Source organism: Odontesthes bonariensis, chromosome 5, assembly GCF_027942865.1.
Source record: "Odontesthes bonariensis isolate fOdoBon6 chromosome 5, fOdoBon6.hap1, whole genome shotgun sequence".
In the NCBI taxonomy this organism is placed as follows: Eukaryota; Metazoa; Chordata; class Actinopteri; order Atheriniformes; family Atherinopsidae; genus Odontesthes; species Odontesthes bonariensis.
In genome coordinates, this window is record NC_134510.1 from 3,719,792 (window position 1) to 3,740,597 (window position 20,806).

The 20,806-nt window shown below is 41.3% G+C and overlaps 1 protein-coding gene across 1 annotated transcript in view; it reads left to right on the forward strand.

Annotated features, from left to right (window-relative positions):
• Positions 1 to 20,806, forward strand: part of tsnare1 (T-SNARE Domain Containing 1) — a 380,158-nt gene that overhangs the window by 208,027 nt on the left and 151,325 nt on the right. The window contains exons 5-7 of the mRNA XM_075466546.1: positions 15,123 to 15,213; positions 15,320 to 15,394; positions 15,569 to 15,625. Coding sequence (XP_075322661.1) covers positions 15,123 to 15,213; positions 15,320 to 15,394; positions 15,569 to 15,625 — 223 coding nt within the window. The remainder of the gene's footprint in view (positions 1 to 15,122; positions 15,214 to 15,319; positions 15,395 to 15,568; positions 15,626 to 20,806) is intronic.

Below are 20,806 nucleotides of genomic sequence, written 5' to 3' on the forward strand. Positions count from 1 at the left end.
ATCAAACCATTGAAGAATTGTGTTTGAAATAATTTAGCCTTTATTAAACTTTTATTAATTATGTAATACAGAGTCACTTCTTTATTCTAAACAGGACACTGTAAGAGCAAGTTCTGAGAAACAATAACCAAACTTAAACTGTCCAAAACTAACATTGGAGCTGTAAGCCACCTCTGGGTTAAACAGCACATTTAGCTTGCATCGGGGTTGGATGGAGCCAATAAATGTTTACCGATTGTTGTCAACACAGCACAGGTCTAAACTACATGTGGTAAGCACAGTTGCATGAGGTCTTAGTTTCACACATGATCTTCTTTTCAGAGTAATTCCTTGTTAGGTTGGACCCAGTAATAAGTTGTCTTGGCTTTTTATGGAAAAGCACCCGGTTGCTCATTCAGACATGACGCTGACATGTTTATTTTTCAGAGGACCGACGAAAAGCAGTACATTTGTGAAATAAGTCACAGTTCTTTTTCTGTTCTGACTTTTACAAATGTTCTGCATCTGAATCCATGAGAGGTCAGTTCGAAGTGACTCCAGTTTGAATATTTAGGCATCAGAGCCCAGTGTAAAGCCGGAGTTACAGTTGACCCGTCGCTCACGGCGGTGGCGGACCGTGACGTCAAAATGACGTTTCAGGCCTGGCGCTTGCCTTGAAAAGACGGCGCAGCGCGTTGTCGTGCACCAGTCGACTTTTGTAACTTGACTGCGCCGAGATTGACAAACCGGATGGACCAATGTGAGACCAGGCTCAGTCAGGAGGTGCGTTTGTACAGACAGCTGTACGAACCTGCAGGGAAACAGCACAGGGAGCACGTAAACTCCCCAAACTGGTGGACAGAGATTGGCAGAACTTTGGGGAAAGAGGGAGAGTTCTGTAAGAATGTGTGGAAGAAGCTACGGGACAGATATGTGAAGGCAAAGAAGAGGGCAGAGACTCCAAGTGGTGATGCCGGGGGCTTCAGACCTTCACCTCTTTTAACTGAATTAAAAAAATTAAATGATCTGAATACTGCAGCAGTATCATTGATGACAGTGTTCCTGCTCTTGACAGTGGCATTGTTTTCTTCTCCACTTTCTTCATTGTAGAGTAGTTAGCGGTAACCTTAACGTAGTAGCGACACCTCTGTGACGGAGAAAATTGCAACTACTGGCGCCTCGACTTGCACCACTATATGTAGCCGGTACGAAATTGTGACGTCATCAACACCGCTCGCGCTAGCAGACGCGGTGTTGAAGACGTCACAATTTAGAGCCTAGAGCCTTAAGTCATGGGCTGTGTTTGAAACCGCCTACTACTCCTACTACTCATACTAACTTTAACTTTTTTTAAGTTCCCGGATGCATACTAGATTCGCCGAAATGTTGAGCATGCATCATGAGGTTACTACTCATACTCAAACTACCCAGGATGCAACGTAAGGTGACGTCGCCGATCGTCATTTCCTGTCAAGACGGCAGTTTCAAGCTAGCTATAACCAGGGTAGGTTCACTTCCTGTTTTCATAACAAAACCACCAATTGTATCGTAATGGCTTTCCCTATGATAAAAGGCAACGAGTATTTTATTTTGTGAAAATAACCGGAAGTGCGTTACTCACTGCGGCTAGCTTTAGTAGCGCAGACTTCGTGGGAACAAAATTGTAAATAGCCGGTATTTTGTCAGATTTTGAACACGTTGGGGATCTAAACGACTACTTTCTCGCCTGAAAAAGTCCTAACATTATGATGCAGTCTGAGAACATAGTCCCCACTCTCACCACCTCCGGAGTACAGCCTCCTCAGTCCTGGGCACCTCCCCCTGCCGCTCCCAAACTCCTCAGTTTGCCACCCAAGCCAACCAGAAGTCAAATGAATACCAAACGCCAAGCTTGCTGGAGAAACACACAACAGAGGTGACTGATTGAAATTCACAGTGTGATCAGCTCAGATTTTTTGCGTGCTGTTTTTAGCTGCAAGGCTTTCTGGGGGAAGATTGTGATTAGCAGATGTGTCACTGTGCAGGCATACTGCAGAGGTCCTCCTGGGGTTCTCTGAAGTGGGCGAAATATGATTGTTTAAGACTGTGCGTGGTGTGGGCTTCCACTGACTCATGGATAATCCATCAGAGATAATAAGCACGGAGGCACAGGTCAGACTTCATTTTTAGCTTCCAACCAGAGGTTTTAAGGGATTCCCTTAACTTGCTAAAGTAAACTTAGTCTATCTTGTGACAATTTAATTCTTTCAATATGAAGACAGTTGCTGTGCAGATTTGTATTATTATATATTCTTTTTATTTTGGATTGGACTTGGTCTCTGTGAGCTCCACACCCTTCTTGTGTTTAGTTAATTACCCCCCTGCTCTGTTCACACACACACACACACACACACACATCTGTTTCCTGTCAGTCATCACATACATGATACATTTTTATATTTCCCAGTTTTACGTCGTGGTACTTCTTCTTTTTGATACACCAATTGGTCCACCATTTGTTTCCCTGTTTTGTGATTCTTGTGCATGAAAAGAGTTGATTCCCGTTTCCTTGTTGTAACCTCTCTTGGATGTTCTCCCTTGCCTGACTTTATGGATTTTTGTCTTGCTTGTGGACTTTTCATTTGCCTTCTCGCCTGTTTCGTCTGCCTCACTTACTGCCAACCCATGCATGAATTCCCATTAATAAACATTGTGTTTGGAATTTTCCTCTCAATGCTCTGCATTTGGGTCCCCAACCTCAAATACAAAACAACAGAAAAAAGATGAAGGGGAAAAAAAAGAAAAAACAACAGTAACTTAGGTGCCATTTATACTAATCTGTTTCTATATCGTTTCTATCGCGGATGCACTGTCCATTTACATTAAAATACTGGAATACGACTTCATAGGTGGAAGGATTCAAAGACGCCGGAGCCCACGTAAGCATTCGCATACGATGCTGATTTTAGCAGTTGTAAACGGGGAGAAACGAGGATCCGCAGTGCTGAGCTCTAGCTACTCGGCTTTTATAATGAAAACCCAGCCACTGCAGCAACGCAAGCCGTACATGGAGCGCCGCTTTTGGGTTAGACTGGGAAGAAGCAGCGCATGGTGGGACAATTTCGTGGACCAAGTTGTTGTCGCCGAAGAATGGCGCGAGAACTTTCGAATGTCCAGAGCAGCCCTGATAAATCTGTTAATATAAAGCAGTTGCTCATGCTCCAGATGCAAGAGCGATCATGTGATGTGATGGCTGATTAGTCATGTGACTAGCGAATCAGCCGATCCCCGTTTCAGTGTAAATGTAAATAGTTTGCAAGACGCCGACACGAAGAAATGGTGAAATGAATTAATGTAAACAGAGCCTTGGTCAATCTAAAGTCTCACTGAAGCTTAAACCTGATTGATTGCAAATAGGTACAATAACCTTTAGAAATGTTAAATTGCAAAACAAAAATGTGACAGTTAAAAAGGTCTACAGTTACAATGCTTCCTGAGGGGGCATTGAACACATGTAGGCAATTTTAAGATCATTCAATAACCATCAGGGTGTCACCAACACTTTAAATGACTGGTACCAATTACAAAAGTTTGACTGAAGTGGACTACAGCAGGGGTTCCCGAACCTTTCCATGCCAAGGCCCCCCAAACAGTATTAGCTTCTGGTCGGAGACCCCCTTTGCAAACCACAGACAAAATATGTAAAGAAACATCAACTTTTCGAACGTATTTTCTTTCTTTTATTCACGGACAGCAGCTCGCTGTGTGAATGCAGCAGATTGCCCGACTAAATGCTCTTCTTTACGTCTGAAGAAGTCTACCATTTTTTCGGAGGTTTCGGAGTTTCGAAGGTTTTAAAAACTCATTTGAGAGGGTCTCCAGACAGAGGACGCATTTCGGGCAATCATGGCCATTTTTCTGTATGGCTGTAAAGCCAAACTTAATGTACACTGCCTCATACTTTCTGATTTGGTCTGTTCCTTCGGTCTCTTCCTAGTCAAAAACCGTCCATTTTGGCTAGCTACCTACACGCTAGCTTGAGGAGCAGCGCAGCTTGAGAACAGGCACAAACCGTCAGGTCTACGATGTTTTGACTGGCAGCCAATCAGAAAGACAAGCATGGCAAATAACATTTCGATATGATGTATTATTATAAATTGTATTTTACAAAACTGATTTAAAAAATTTTTGTTCTTTTTTATAATGTTTAAAAAAAATTTGATTCTATTTTTTTTATTTATTTTATTTTTTTCTTATTTTCCACCAATTTTCTGAGGTCCCCCTAGTGCCCCCTGGCGGCCCCCACTTTGAAAACCACTGGACTACAGTACACTGCAGTTGGTCATCTCTCAACCTTTTATAGCAAAAATAAGAAGAAAGAAAGTGATCAATTCTTACATGCCATAGCTACGTGAGTCATATCAGGCCGTATTTGAAGCAGTTGTTTAGCTCTGAAGGGTAATAAATAATCATTGACATCATCAGAGCTAGACGTGAGATGCAACCCCGAGTTACTGTAAGTCTTAAAGTGTGGCTTTTCTCATTCAGATAAGGTAGTTGACAAACGTCAGGAAATATACGTCCTGGCTGTACAGGGTTTTTTTAACTACTATTTCACGTGATTTTTGCAATTTCTGAAAATGCTGTTTCAAAGTACTTTTCACTCAAGATGTTTCAAAAACCAAAGTGTCCACACGCTTCACATTATGTTTGTGTTACACTCATACTTAATTCAATTGTTATTCCTCAGAGGCCCTTATGCAGAGCGCCAGCCATACACTGTGCACTCCACTGCTTTCCTTTTGTGGGTAACATGATGGAGTAAAGCTGGCTGCGCTCTCAGAATCATCTTCCACATGTCTCTGGCTTCTTTATTGCTCAATGATGACGCATCAGGCTCAGGCTTAGGACTTGTAAATCTTTCTGTTGTGTGTGTGTGGAAGTGTGTTGAAATACTCGTATTCTTGCTCAAATGGGAGCTGTATTATCAGAATTTATGGAAAAAGTGGACCCAAGTGCAGATAGCAGGTAGGAGCATGGCAGAGAACCCGAGAACATTTAAAAAGCTTCAACACCAGATAGTGCAGAGCAGGGAATCCAAAAACAGTCCAAACCAAAATCAAAAAACTGGTGAAAGTATAATCCAAACAGCTGATGAAACAAGAAGCAACTGGGAGGAAAAAACACAGGGAACCAAACACACAATGATCTGGAAAAGAGAAAAGGAAAAACCAGAGGATATATACAGATGGAGTAATGAGGGTTTTGACAACAGGTGGGGCAATTATCAATGGAACTAGATGTTAGAGAACAGGGGCGATTTTAGGATCTGGTCTTAGGGGTGCCCAGCCCCCAGTGCTCACAGAGGCACATTATTTCTCACTAATTGAGGCGAACTAGTACATTTATAAATTTTGAAGCCGTATTAGTTTTGCTTTAAGTAGTGTTTTCCCCTACAACATTCAATTTTGACCTCTTCATTTCAAAAGACTGTGGCTTAACAGGGATAACAGAGAGCCTGAGACAAATATTGAAGATAACTCAACATTTACTTTGGGAGTAAAGAGTTAAAACAAAAACAAATGCTAGAAAATAAATAAAATGGTCACTAAAATAATGCATCCTTGAGCAAAAAAAAATGTGTTTTTGCATAATATAATATTTAAAAAATATGCTGAGCCAGAGGGTGCCGAGCTATCGCACGGTGGTGCCTTGGCACCACTAAAAATACCCTAGCCTTGCCCCTGTTAGAGAATCAAAGTCAGTTGACCAGGCAGGCAGAACCGGTGACGCTGAGGCCGGCAGCCAAAACTGGCAAGATGTCCAGGACAAAGGAGCAGGGACCTCTGTGGCAGATAGCCTGGTGGATGTCCAGGCAGGCGGCCAGATGTCAGGTGGAGCAGGATCCCCAAGGAAGCAGGAACAAGGACTAACAGAGAACCCTACCCGGGCTGCCTCAGATACAGAAGCGGGAACTGACAGAAGAGGTCCCACTCCTGCCAAACAGGAGCAGAGGAGGGAGCGTCCTGCCCTGGGTGATGCAGGCTGTGGCTCTGATAGTGCAGAACAGGCGAGAACAAGTCACTTGGAGCCTCGCCTCCTTCTGGAATGTCATCCAGATGTCTGTGCCAGGGCCAGCTCCTGCTGAAATCTAAGGAGCTGCTCCAGCTCTGTCTTGGCCACCAGGCGACAGAAAAACTTGATGAGAGTATCAGCCTTGTGTTACGCGACATCTTGTGAAGTGTCTTTTCTAAGATAGTAACTTGGGGGGAAGCATCACGGGTAACCCCCTTGTAGGCTGAAAGAGGGGCGTCGAACTGGACCTCCTTGGAACCTGCCGTACCAGACCGCACAGAGACAGGAGAGCCAGAGAGGAGAGCTGCCGGGCTTGGCTTCCTCCTCCAGCTCTGCCACATGGAGACAAGAAGAGACACACACAGGCAGAAGCTCACCTGCCAACCCAAGTCTCACTCAGGGTCCAGAAGGCTTCAACAGACTCATATAACCGAGAAGTCCTCTGGTGTGTGCTGGTTCACAGGGTCTCGCTCTGGTGGGCCCTGATGACTGTGAACAGAATAGTCTGCACAGGTAAGCAGCGACATCGCTGTGTCCTCTGCTGCTGAGCCCAGTAGCTGTGTTCAGATGGTTAACCTTGTAGCACCCAAGCATATGAATAATCATTGAAAAAAATCCTTTTGGCTCTGGGTGGGAATAAACCAATATTTTTTTAATTTTTGGAATTGGGCTATTTTTGATCATTTTAGGCAATGTTGCATATTTGCAACTGTGGGCTTTCCTGATTAATTTTGTTCACAAAACCAAGTCATTCTCTGCAGATCGTTTGGCAAAAAAGCTATAGGGAAAGTTCACCAGTAACTGCTGCTACCACAATAAAATGTATATGATAGACCTTTATTGAACATTCTTAATACAAAGTGCGGAACGCAACCATCATAAACTTTCCATTCAACAACAAATCAAACAGATTTCACAGATCTTTGTTGTGAAAAAGTGAAGCACATATAAAATGCAAAAAATGTAATGTAAATAAAGATGTAATGTTAATAAAAAATGTGCACATGAAGCTAATAAAAAAATGCAAAAAAATAATAATAATAATACAATTTGGAGAGCTGAGCTCCCATTGCCGCTGTGAAAGGTGGACAAAGCAGACCACACCAAACGAGACCAGAACGAACTAGAACAGACCACCGCAAAGCAGAGTGTAATTCACTGAGCCAAGAAAATGATTGCTGTGACAACTGTCGGCACGTAAAATGTAATGTAAAAAAATATTACATATGAATGTAAATAATGGATGTAAATTTAAAAAATCAAATAATGTAATGTAAATAAAAATATAATGTAAATAATGTAAATAAATAAAAAGCTTGTTGCATATCTGCAAGGTTAAATAGCTTTGTTTATCATGCGTAATGTGGATATAAGTACGCGCATGAGTGTGTTATATTTCACTCTGTTCATTGGGCAGGCAATGTCTGTGTGTGTGTGTGTTGTGTTTCTGCTGTTTTTTGAGAACACAAAGTGTGCTTTTTTTGTATTACTTTGTCACTGATTGATTTGAGGTACGTTGTGTTTTGAGTGAGCTTGCAGCGTTTCTCTCTTGCATGTGTTTTACTGTTGGATTTGTTTTGTCGTTTGCAATGCGTTTGCACGTGTCGGTCACCGTAGTAACACTCTGTTGAAAATAAATTTGGCACACCCAGAATTTGCTGGTGCACACCCAATGTCTTTTTTCTGGCTGCGCCAGTGCTGTGACATGATGCATTCTGCAGTGTGTGAGCAGAATGCATCATGTGGTACATATTTCAGAATCCCTGATCATATCGACGAGCAGTATAACAGGACGTGAAGTACTCAGCAAAAGATAAGTCAGCAGTGTGAGAAAATGTTAACTTTAAAGGATTTTATGTTTACAATCAACCCATCTTTGGAATATTCAATTCAGATTTTATTCATTTCATAGTAAATAAAGCATGTACATATGAATATATGCTGACATCATCGATGTAAAACTGGATTCAAACCTGATTAGATTCTAAGTGTAAAACTTCACTGAAAGACATTTCGGTTCTGACTTTTTCCCGCTGGACACTGGCTGCGATCCAATTTCATTATTTCCTTTAGGAAAACATTCACTTCTTGCCACAAAATTAACAAGCCCTCCTTGTCTCTTTACCTCTGCTCTGCACAGATATGATGAATGATTTTTTTTTTGACAGTTTCATTTTCAACTGTGACATTTGGTTTGTCTGTCAACGGACACAAAATTGGAGCGTCGTGCAACCTCCTCGCCACAATGCACGGCGGTCTGTCTGAGCCCCCCGTGCCACCACTTTCATGAAGATCAATATTTGAGTAGCTGCAGCAGAGGCGCGTTGGTGTAGTCGCCCATCTCTGCGGGGCAGCACAATATAGTGTCAACTCTGGGAGATTGTGGGGTGGGGGAGGCGAAGTTGTTTGTGACCCCGGGATGACCCGACAGGATAGATATTTAATAACAGTCTTGACCTCGCCTTCCAGCGGACTTGCAGCAGAGTTATGAATATATGGCTGCAGCCTCAACCTTTCACCTCAGTGGGGCTTTCCAAAAAAAAATATAGGAAGAGCAGAAAGGATTTGGCTGTCACACTGTTCACCTCTATCCGATTTCAGTTAATACTCAGTCACTGCACTGGTCAAATATAATCCACACCATATACATGGGTAAGAAGGCTGGCTCAGACTGATAAAATGATACTTGAAATAAAAGTTTGAAAGGGAATCATGTTACTTTCTGATGTTTACTTTATTTATATATTAAACTGCGATATTTTTAGATAAAACAATCCAGGCTCCAGTTTATCCAGTTCGTAAGGTATGCAGGCCCAGAGCTTACATTTTTTAATCTCTTCACCATGCAGAACCACCATAATAATACAGAGCTGAGTATGGATCTTTGGAACATAGAACAGCAAAGACGTTTTCATTACATGTAATGGGATGTATTGCAATCTAGATACTGTTTTCTATGAAGATAAACCCGACACCTGAGATTAACCGACGTGAGTCATAAGAAGGTGTTGGTGGAAAGATGAATTCTACATTTGTTTAATAGATAAATAAAATCTGAATTTTACAGAAGTAGTTTTAAGTCCTACAGTATATTAGACTGCTGCTCTCCTGAGTAAGTCAGAAGATTCAGTGAATAAAATACCGACACAGTGCAGATTTGTAGGCAGCATTAACTGGATCAGCGAAACACAGAAGACAGCAGCCAGGGTAGTGTCCCAGGTGACCAGAACATAACCAAATAAAAAGATGTGCAGAGTTTATTGGTCATGAGGACTGTCCAGAGTTTGTTTCCTATTCAACAGGCTCTAATAGGAGACACGTCAAGTTTCAATTATGCTGCGTGTACACCAAGAGCAACCTACGCTACCTGAGCGCCGGAAATCATTATTTCTCTATGGAGGGTGAGCTAACTGCGCTACCAGAGCGGATTCAAGCAATTAAACTCAAGCTAACATTATGGTAATGAGCTATGACGCGTTTCGGCGAAAACCAATGACAATCCACAGATTGTAGGGGTCCGACAATCCGCAGGTTTAGTTCCTATCAAAACAATAGTCGTTTAATCCTGAGACTGTTGCAATTGCCGTGTCGAGTGCTTCAATACAATAGTGTAGTAGCCCCACGCATACCTTTCTCACTGCAATTAAGTTTTATTTCGGATTTATTTCGGGTTTTATTTCGAATTTAGTTTATTTTTCACAGCTGCCTCTGCTATTCCTCCTCTTCTCAGGTGTACCTAATGTAGTTTTACATAATTTGTAACGTGATGTATATCTTGTATAACAAATTGTAAATAACAACACGTTTATTCGTGTCCCTGCCCTCACTTTCCTCATGTTTTTTTCCGCGGGGCCTTTGAAAATTGAAAATTGAACATTCTAAATGTGACATCACGAGCTACCAAAGCTACCAAAGCAAATTCTCAAGCGAAGCTTCTCCAGCTACCTCCGCTACCAGGCAGCGTAGGTCGCCCTTGGTGTACACGCAGCATAAGACACTCAAAGTACATGGAACACAGTTATTGTTGTGGTTTATTTAAAATTTCAAATAGCTAATGCTTATTTTAATTTGGTTTTGCTAAATACTTCCTTGTATTTGAATAGATCTGAGGAGATTCTGATGTGAAAGTTAATTTTGTGACTTTCTGAGCACAAAGAAATGGTGCAATCCATTCAAACTCTGAAATGAGAATTTCTGAGTTCCCATTAGGAACAATCAACTACAATGATCTCCAAAATTGGTTTGGACATTGCTGTCTAAACTCTGTAAGTGAACATTTCTAAGGTGTTTGTATGTGTACTGTGTGTACAGTAGAATAAGTTTTCGTCAACTTGTACAGCTTTTAATTGATCAGTATTTGGCAAATCCGACAGGTTTTCGACATGAAATGTCAACATAGTCAGCTTGGGTTCGATGTGTTTACTGTTTCTCACTCAAAGTTCAGACGCAAATGGAAGGCAGCTTTGGCCCACTGAAGGAAAAAAGTATTTAAACTCAGGATGGTGAAGGAGACGAGGGGCTACACAATCGATCACTTAATTATGCAGAAAAAAAAAGATCCAATTCAGTTTTATTTACATAGCGCCAAATTACAACAAATGTCATCTCAAGGCACATAAATAATATAGTCCAATTCAAGCCAACTGGAGTTCAATTCATTGTAACCATAATACAATCAAATTAATTGAATTAAGAATTAGCCCAATTCATTCATATAGAGCCAATTCAAAAACAATTTCCTAGCTAAGGAAACCAACAGATTGCACCGAAACTTTTTTTTTTCCGATCCAATCTCCCGTCCTGAGCGTGCCTGAGGCGACTGTGGAGAGAAACGACTCCCTTTGAACAGGAAGAAACCTCTGGCAGAACCAGAACCAGGAAGGGTGGCCATCCGCCTCCACCAGCTGGGGTTTGAGAGGACAGAAAAGTTCAGAATGAGTTCTAACTCAACTGTAAAAACTAGTAAGTCCTAGCACATTTACTGAAATAAAGATTAAAATAAATCTAAAAGTTCTGGCTATTGGAACACTTAAGGACTGATTATTGATCAAATATTTCTTTCCCCACTGTGAAGTCAGAATCTTTGTCATAGCAAGTCTGTCATCACCTCTGTTTGTTTTTCACTCTCATTGTCCAATTCCCTTTTGTTCCGCCCCGAAGGTTCTATCCTGCTTTTGTTTTACTAAACACTACAAAATGATTCTGTATCTTTTCCAACAACATTTGATTCATTAGGTTTTTGTCAAAGGCAATATTATTGAAAGTAATCCTATTTTCTTAATTATTTTTTCATCTTGTTCAACTATAAGTAAACATTTATTCTATTATTTATCTCACATATGGATGGTTTGATCTCAAACTTCATGCAATGTTTATTTGGCCCGGAGGAAGAAGAAAAACACAACTAAATTGAGCATCACAAGTTGATGTTTTTATTATTACTTTCAAATGGTTTTTTGCCATTTTTCTTTTGCTTGTTTGATTCGTTAATTCTGAACCATCATCACTGTTGTGTTACCAAAGTTTTTAAAGTTCAGATTGACATAAAGAGCCTCTGGTGTATTGTTTAAGTAACTTTTTGGGTGAATTCAAAAAGCAATGCTGATCTTTCAACCATTGTTCATCCAAGTCTACAAAGGATTGATACAGTGGTGGCTGGTGTTTAGCGTTTATTTTCTCTTTTTTATTGTAAAAAAAAGTACAGCCTCATTCAGTTATAACTTTTAGACCTGACCTTAAAATTTGTGAAACACAACCTAAGATTAACATCAACACATGCAAATTTTATCATGTCATTCTTTAACAAAATAAAAAACAGTCCAAACCGAAATCAAAAAACTGGTGAAAGTATAATCCAGCTGATGAAACAGAAAGCAACTGGGAGGAAAAACCACAGGGAACCAAACACACAATGATCTGGAAAAGAGAAAAGGAAAAGCAGAAGTTCTGTCAGTTTACTGCTCTGGAGCATTCAGGTGTGTGTTAACATGATGCCAAGGAGGAAAGACATCAGCAATGATCTCAGAGAAGCAGCTGCTGCTGTCCATCAACCTGGGAAGGGTTATAAGGCCATTTCCAAACTATCTGGAGTTCATCATTCTACAGAGAGAAGGATTATTCACAAGTGGAAAACATTCAGGACAGCTGTCAATCTTCCCAGGAGTGGACGTCCCAGCAAGGTCACGCCAAGGTCACGCCAAGGTCAGACCATGCAATGCTCAGAGAAACTACAAACTCCTTTGGAGAGAGCAGACCAAAGTGGAGATGTTTGCTCAGAATGCACAGCAGCACGTTTGGAGGAAACCAAACACAGCATATCAGCACAAACACCTCACACCAGCTGTAAAGCACGGCGGTGGAGGGCTGATGATCTGGGCTGGTTCTGCAGCCACAGGACCTGGGCACCTTGCAGCCATTGAGTCCACCATCAACTCCTCTGGATACCAAAGTGTTCTAGAGTCAGATGTGAGGCCGTCTGTCTGACAGCTAAACAGCTACACACAGATTTGTTCTTAAGTCGTGGGTACGAGTGATTAAAGAGAATTTGGGCATTCACCATTTTTTTTCGTATTTGACGTTTTCTTTCAGGTACGAACAGAATTTACGAGTGATCCAGAGCTGTTGCAGGAGTCACGTAAAATAGTCCGCTGTTATTCAAATCAAGTTTGCTTGACTAATGGATTGTATATTTAATTACTTTTAAGCTAACATAAATAAATATATACATTATACCCCATAATGATGCTGACGTTATTCTGTTTGACTTAAATTATGCACTAATTTAAGGTTAATTTAACTCTGCATATAACAAGGTCAATGGGAAGCGTAACCAGCGGCTGACTTGTTACTTTTGGATGCCTTAGAGCATATGTGTCAAACTCAAAGCCCGTGGGCCAAATGTGGCCCGTCACGTCATTTTATGTGGCCCGCGAGTGCTTAAAAGGTCTGATTGTCTAAAAATAAATAAGTCAAATACGTGCAGTGACCAAAAACTACATTTCCCACAATGCATGCCGATGCATTGTGTTACGCGCAAAGTGACGGCATCCCGCCACTGGATTGCAATGCAGATGCCCTTCCATGTGCATCAGTTTTTCTTTCAAGAAAGATTGGAAGGCGAATGCGTTGTTTGTGCTTCAAGGAGAAAAAACGGTATGTCTTTTGTGTTATGAGGCGGTGGCGGTTGTCAAAGAGTACGATCTACGTCGGCATTCTGAGACCAAACACGGAGCTGAGTGTGCCGACATCAGGCATCAAGGAAAACCACAAACTGCCCGAGAATTAATATATATAATATAATAACAGAGCAACAAGCAAACACATCTTTTTTTTACATCTATGCAAATATATATGTAATATTTGTAACTTGAATAAGTAATAAATTAAAAGTTATTTAGCATTAAGGAGTAGTTACATTTATAAGTTACATCTGGCCCTTTGAGGGCAACGATTATGCTGATGTGGCCCTCGGTGAAAATGAGTTTGACACCCCTGCCTTAGAGGGTCAGGCTCTTGGAAGAGAGCATGTGTTCCGAGACCGTGTAGATATCCATGTGGAGACAGACGAATGGCTGACATCCCGATTTAGATTGCCAAGGACTGTGCTGCTGCAAATATGTAGCTTGCTAGAGCCACAACTCCAGAGAGAAACACGCCGATCAAACCCAATTCCACCCAGCAATAGACTGCACACATATACGCATCAAAGCACCCGTGCTGTTGTGGCGCTCACAATTGGTGAGCTGAAGGCCAGGTGTCTCGATACAGCGGGGGGCAAACTGCTCTATAGCCCAGAGAAGGCATGCCAGATTATTCTGGCATGTTACGTTTTGCACAATATTGCCATGGACGATGGTCTCCTACTACCTGAACCAGCCCAGGCAGACCAGAAGGAGTGGTGCTAGAAGACCCCCCTCATGGACCGCCCCATCAAAGTGCCATCATGATGAGGCAACAACTGATTGCACGGCTTTAGTTGCAGTCATCGAGCACATTTTTAAGCCATTTTCATATCAAACCATTTCTTCTTTATTTCGGTGACATTACGAACTTACAGGTGAGAATTAACAGCACTCGTAATAACTTCCCATTTCTTCGCTTTAGCAGGTCCCGTAATTCCACTGCTGACACTGCTAAAAATGACAGATTTTCCTTTTTGGATCTCTGAAAGCAGAACTTCTCTCAGAGCCCCTAAAGTTGTTCTTTTTGCACCTTGATGCCATTCTCATGACTCAACACTCAACATTTCCTGGCACAGGTGACAGGAAGCACAGCCTTATATGGTATTATTTTGGGCGTGGAGTATGCAAATCTACTATCCTCGTGCACGTGCACTTAAATACGCACGGGTGGCATTCATCATTTACGCAGGTCGTTTACACACTTTTTCCCAAGTTAAGAGCGTTTGTTGAATCTGACGTGGCGTGTTCGTACGAGACCTTACGAAAAAGTAAGAGAAATTTAGGATAAAAATATGAAAATGTTCTTGCATGAGGCCCAATGATCCCAAACACAGCAGTAGATCTACAACAGAATGTGTGAAAAAGAAAAAAATCGAGGTGTTGCAACGGTCCAGTCAAAGTCCAGACCTCAGCCTGACTGAAATGCTGCGGTGTAACAACAACATAAAGGGTTAAGCGCAGTCCCCTCCGTGTTCAGACAGATTGTAGCAGCAGCTTCAGCAGTAGTAAGTTGAAGTAATTGTTTTCTGTTTGACGTTATCAGTCTCTCACATGGTTGTGGAGGAATTTTGGCCCACTCTTCTTTTCAATGTTTTTCAGTTTGTGGAAGTTTGCAGCATTGGTTTATCCACAGTTCCCCAAAGTACAATGCTTTTGCATATTTGGTTTAAGGTTTTTTTTGTAAAATATCTGTGCAATTGTACTGTACAAACTGTAAAGAACTTGAGGTAAGTTTGAGATATTATGTACATAAATGGCCTGACTTTATTACCTACTGTCAAATTTAAACTGTCGATTTATTTGGTATATTTGAATACTGTATGTTTTTGGCAACTATTATTTTCTTTGATGCCTCGACTAAACGATCTCTTTATCTCTCCATTTGTCTTCCAACCTTTATTCCCCCAGACACTCCATTCAGCAGCAAACCAACAGTGTCATCACCAGTACAAGCCAACTCATCAAACAGCTCTCTGATATCATCAGCGGCTCTTCACGGGTATTTTATGCTTCCTTTCCTCCCCCTTTGTCCATCATTTTGAAGAATAAACAGTGGATTAAATGGCATTTTAGCTAATCAAAGCTAATATCGTTTTGCTTCACAGCAAGACCGTCTGCGCCTGACCAGACTAAAGACTGAATTTTCAGAGTCTGTGCAGCGTTATGGGGATCTTCAGAAGGTATTAGATGTTATGCTCAATACATTCTTATTCATACAGGATACATCAAAAGAGCTGCTACACTAACAAAAAAATCATAGAAACTGAAATCACATGGAGGCTGAATTGAAAAAAAAGTTAAGAATCAGAAAAAGAGTCCTTTTGACCCTGTCTCTTCATTTGCTCCTCTTTCAGAAAATTGCAGAGCGCTCAAGAGCTTTGCTCCCTCCAGCACAGAAAGACAAGAAGAAGGTGAGCTGATGCAGAGAATGAAAATCCTCTCTTTGTTTCACTGTCATTCATAAAAGAGCAGGATGATGAGATGGTGTTTCTCTCCTCATTGCATCCTTACAAAGACTCCTTTGAAATCCAGTCTAATGTATTCAGCTCGGTTATACTGAAGGACTCCATTCATCACCTACAACTCTTACGCATTTAGAACATTTAAACATTTCTAGCATTTAAAAGATTGGTTTCACAGTAGCGCCTTGTCGGACAGCATTTGGAACACGTTTCAGGTGTCAACGGTCTCGCTTCTCATTCACACTTTGAATGGGGTGACGTCTTGCATTGCCAAATTGAATTCTGGGTCCATTGCTTTAATTCACTGTTGTAACTTTGGGTGGAATGTTGAGAGCAGCTCAAATTTTCAAGCAGCAGCAGAAGCACTGGCCAATCCAAATTGTTTGATTAATCACGATCTTCAGCCTGATTAGACACACTTCTAAACATTAGGCCCGTCTGCCGTGTTAAAGCATTGCATCCGTGTGAATCTGCCTCAGAGTTGAACGATTGAGGGGCGGCTGTAGCTCAGGAGGAAGAGCAGTCGCCCACCAATCGGAAGGTCGGTGGTTCGACTTCGGCTTCCCCGGGCTACATGTCGAAGTGTCCTTGGGCAAGACACCGATAAATCCATCGGTGTATGAATGTGTGTGTGAATGATTAGAAAGCACGTAGTGTGTGTATAGGCATAGACGTGCTGTATGAGTGTGTGTGAATGGGTGAATGTGGCATGTAGTTAGAAGCGCTTTGAGTGGTCAGCTAGACTAGAAAAGCGCTATACAAGTACAGTCCATTTACCACTTACCACTCTGTAAATGGGTTTACAGATTAAAGTCAATCCTCCTAAAAGTCATAGTTGATGTAATTGTTTCTTAATCCCAGATTAAGAAAAGGAAACAGAGCAAATCTATCAAGTTGAATCAGCTACACTGTACATCTGTAAAGAAGGAGTGAATGGAGTTTCTCGCAGCTCTGGTAGTTTACCGGTTAACTGTACACTATCATCTAACATGAAATCCCACCTTTAATCTGGAGTAGCAACATATTTATAATTGTCAAAGGATGTATTCAGTGTATACATTTAGAATTTTCTTGACATTTAGCATCAGCCCAGTGTCACCAGGACTTGTGAAATGGTCCACATTTCCAGAAGTGATTGTTCAGTGTTTTAGTTTGTGATAATGTGTAGTTTCCTTGCCAGAACCACGTATTTTTGAACATCTAACCCAAACCATGTCATTTTAACCCCTAACAGCAAGCATTGAGGAGTGGAAGCGAAGTAGAAAACTGAGTAATCAGCATGTTACATCGGAGATAGCAAAAAGGGCTTTGGAAAAGGATTTGAACCTGCATTTTGTTTTTCACAAAAATCAATATTATCATGCTGCAACAGGAGTTGAACATAGCATCGCAGTAAGGAACTGAGGGAAGAACATGTGGCTTTCCTGTGAAATTGATACCATTTTTTCCAGCAAACATATTCTACAATTAGATCATGATGTTAGTATGATACATCATAATCCTTTGGTTACTGTACATTTGCTGGCTACTTTGGGAGTTTCCTCACATGCACTTTACTTTCATAAACCTGACAAATGTATGTTAGTTTCATATGTTGTAGAAGGTTAAAGTTGGCAAGCTGAACAAACCAAAGCTCATGCTAAGATTGCCACATTTCCTCACAATTACAACCCCTAATCAACAAAAGTTGGGAAGGCATGGACAAAGAAAAAACTAAACAGAAGTTAAACAAACAAAAATGCGGTCATCCTTACATTTCAGTGCAGACAATACAAATCCAAGATATTTCACATTTTGTCATCAAAATACATCAAATTTTAAATTGCCGGCGTGCAACACATCCCAAAGATATTGTGACTGAAGCAATCTATGGTTAGTAAAGACTTAAACATTTTTTAATCATATTTCAAACAAGTGATGTCAAGAAGTGATTCTACTCCGTGACCTGGTCCAAAAGCAGGCTGATCATCTTCATCTTGTCAATAAACTGAGAAAATCATTGAACTGGTTAGGGTTAGGGTTAGGGTTTGAAAACAATGTTCCTCAAAGAAAGATCAAAATATATTCCTCCACAGTGCAGAATATCATTAAAGCATTCAAGGAGTTCTGAGTCGGCAGCAGGGCGAGCAGGCAGGTAGGGGAAACAGGAATCCAACAATCAATGCTAAGTCCTTAGCATGGGAATCCAGAGTGAGGAGAATCGACGACGGAAGAAAAACAAGAGGGCAAGATAAGAACTACAACATAACTCTCGATGGAACACAGGAGTCGGCCTAATTGCCACTGGTGAAGTGAGACAATCTGGCGAAGGCTGGTTGCTCCGGCAGCTCCTTAAGACTGTGTTGATGAGGACAGAACAGGTGTGAAGGCAGCAATCCACACTTCCCCCCGGACTTCCTGGAAACCTGCTCAGGCCCACCTAAGGCCCAGAGACCCCAGCAACACCACAGCTTAGCTTGATCGTGACATCAGAAGGAAAGGGCTTTGGGGGTGGAAAGTTGGATGGTACTTGGTTTTATTCTGACTGCTCAATGCATCGCAGCAAGTTCATTCATCACTGTAGGAGAACAAGTTGGTCAGACGATGTTTTATGTAAACAGGAAGAGTAGAGTCTCTAAGAGGAGGAAAATCTCATACATATGCATCTATAAAAACACTGCTCAGATCAATGAAAATGTTATTGACTGTTTCCCACACATATATTCAAAATTACATCATCATAAACATCAAGAATCAATAGAAACTTAAAAAGCGGATGAACTTTTTAGCAGCAGGGAAGAGTTGCCCCCCCATCTCTGTGATGTATTAATGTGCTTTGCATCTTTGCGGAGGAGTGAGCACATTGTTGCCGAGCGAGCTGAGAAGTGGTGAGTCACGCCGTGGCCAGTAGACAGAGCGCTATGACTCAGCCCAGCCTCAGCCACACAAAGGTAGAACATATTAGCGATGCAAAAAAGTCAGCCAGGTCTCTCTTAACTAAGTATTTTCCTTTGGCTCTACTCTTCTTTGAACATGACAAAAAGTATGCAACCTGAATCTCAGCCACCCTTAGAGCCCTGTGCACTTAACTAGCATGCATTGTTGAAATATGACCAGCTGCCGACTCCAAATTGTCTTTATTAAAATGTTGCTTTTTTATTACTGTAATAAACACTGTTACTTTTGACAGGGCAGCATTGAAATACGATGGAAACTATGGTCAAAGCTTTTCAGTCGAAATCATTGATTCATTTTTCATACCCACTTGTGCTGCAGGCCCAACACAAAGCCAAAAAGAATTAACCTAACCAGAGAAGCCGGTACACTCATTATCACCACCAAATTCATCTTTGAATGTTTCAACAAAGAGCAACTCAGCAAATTCCCTCTGAGTAAGCACACAACAAAATCTCCTATATCCTACTTTGACAAGACATAAAAGATTGTTAACACCTTGGGAAATCAATAAAACCATCCTCTACCACCTTAAAGGCCACATTAGTTGTTTGTTCATACCCTAAAATATTTTTCGCACCAGCATTTCTGCAACAACGGGGATGAGTTTCCTCTAAAACAAGTCCTCCAACTGAAACTATCTTATTTGTCGTTGTTCGTATCGCTCAATACTTCAGGGTGACATGCACAAAAGATCAACAGTCGGAATTCAAACCAGCAATCACTGCAGTGCACATTGTCAATGCGGTGTGTGCTGGAACCACTCTACCGCCGAGTTCATGACTTCTTAGAAAGTAATTATTGGATGTATTGGTCTGGATGAACAAAGGTCACATGGGCATGTTGGGGGAGGGGGACAACGTCTTCGAAAAGCACCACAAAGCCTTTCAGTGGGTCCAACTGGAAGCAATATGTTAAGACTTAGGACTGACAATTAGCTGAGTTTATTTAAGCCCTTTTCTCATTGGTCAAAAAAAACCCTAAGACCACTCACAACTGGCTGTTGAGTGCAGTTGGGAAGTGTTTAATCAGCATTTTGTCTTGTGTCAATGAAATGAAAATTCATATGCAAAAGAAACCCTCAACCCTGAGCTCAACTGATCCTGTTAACTGCTGTGACAAACTGAGGAAATTCCAAGCATTACTGTCTTTTTGAGGGCTCTTTTTTTATCAGTTTCTATCATTCTATATGTATCATACAATTATTAGATGAGCCCATGGCTGTTGGTTTTTTAAGTGCCTAATTTGCATCACCCGATATTCCCTGTGCTAATTCTGAACAAGCTCAATATTTAAAAAACAAATTAAAGTTGGAGACCAAACTGATAGCTACAAATCCTTTGGTGCAAACATTTGTTTGAACTGAAGCGAGACTGTACGCTTATCAAACCAAAAATCGAATTTCATCATCACACTGGTGATGGCACACACAGCCCAAGCAGGGTGTGGCCGAACTCTGGAAAGTTTTGACTTGAAGTAATGAATCATTTTCAGCTCAGAGCCCAGAAACCAACATTTGGTTCACAATATGTTCAGACATTTTACTATTTCATAAAGAAAAAAAAAATGAGCTCTTTTTGAATTTGATGGGAGCAACATGCATCTAAAAAGTTGGGATGGGTCCACGCTTCCCACTGTACAGCATCCCCTCTTCTTTTAACAACATCTGTAAACCGACCAGCTGCTGGACCTTTGGGAGAGGAATGTTGTCCCATTCCTGTCTGTTATAGGATTCTAGCTGCTCAACATTTCTGGGTTCTTCTACTACAAAGCCATGCTGTTAATTCTCTGAAAAAGACATCATCTAGATGGGAGCATGTATTGCTCTAAAATCAGTAAATACCTTTAAATACTGATGGAGCCTTTACAGATGTGCAAGTTGCCAGTTCCATAGGCACTAGTGCCCCCCCATACCATCAGAGATGCAGGCTATTGAGTATGCACATTGAGTTGCCTGTGGTATGAAATGCGCTATAAAAATAAAGATGACTTGCCTTGCCTTGCCTATTGAGTTTTGATAACAAGCCAATAGGTCTGTCTCCTGCTTAGTCTGGAGGATGCAGCGTCCCTGATTTACAGGAAGAATTTAAAAAGTTGAACAGTTTCCCACTTTACCTCAGTCCATTTTAAATGAGCGTTGGCCCAGAGAAGACGGCAGTGTTTCTGGATCCTGTTCAAATGTGGCTTCTTCTCTGC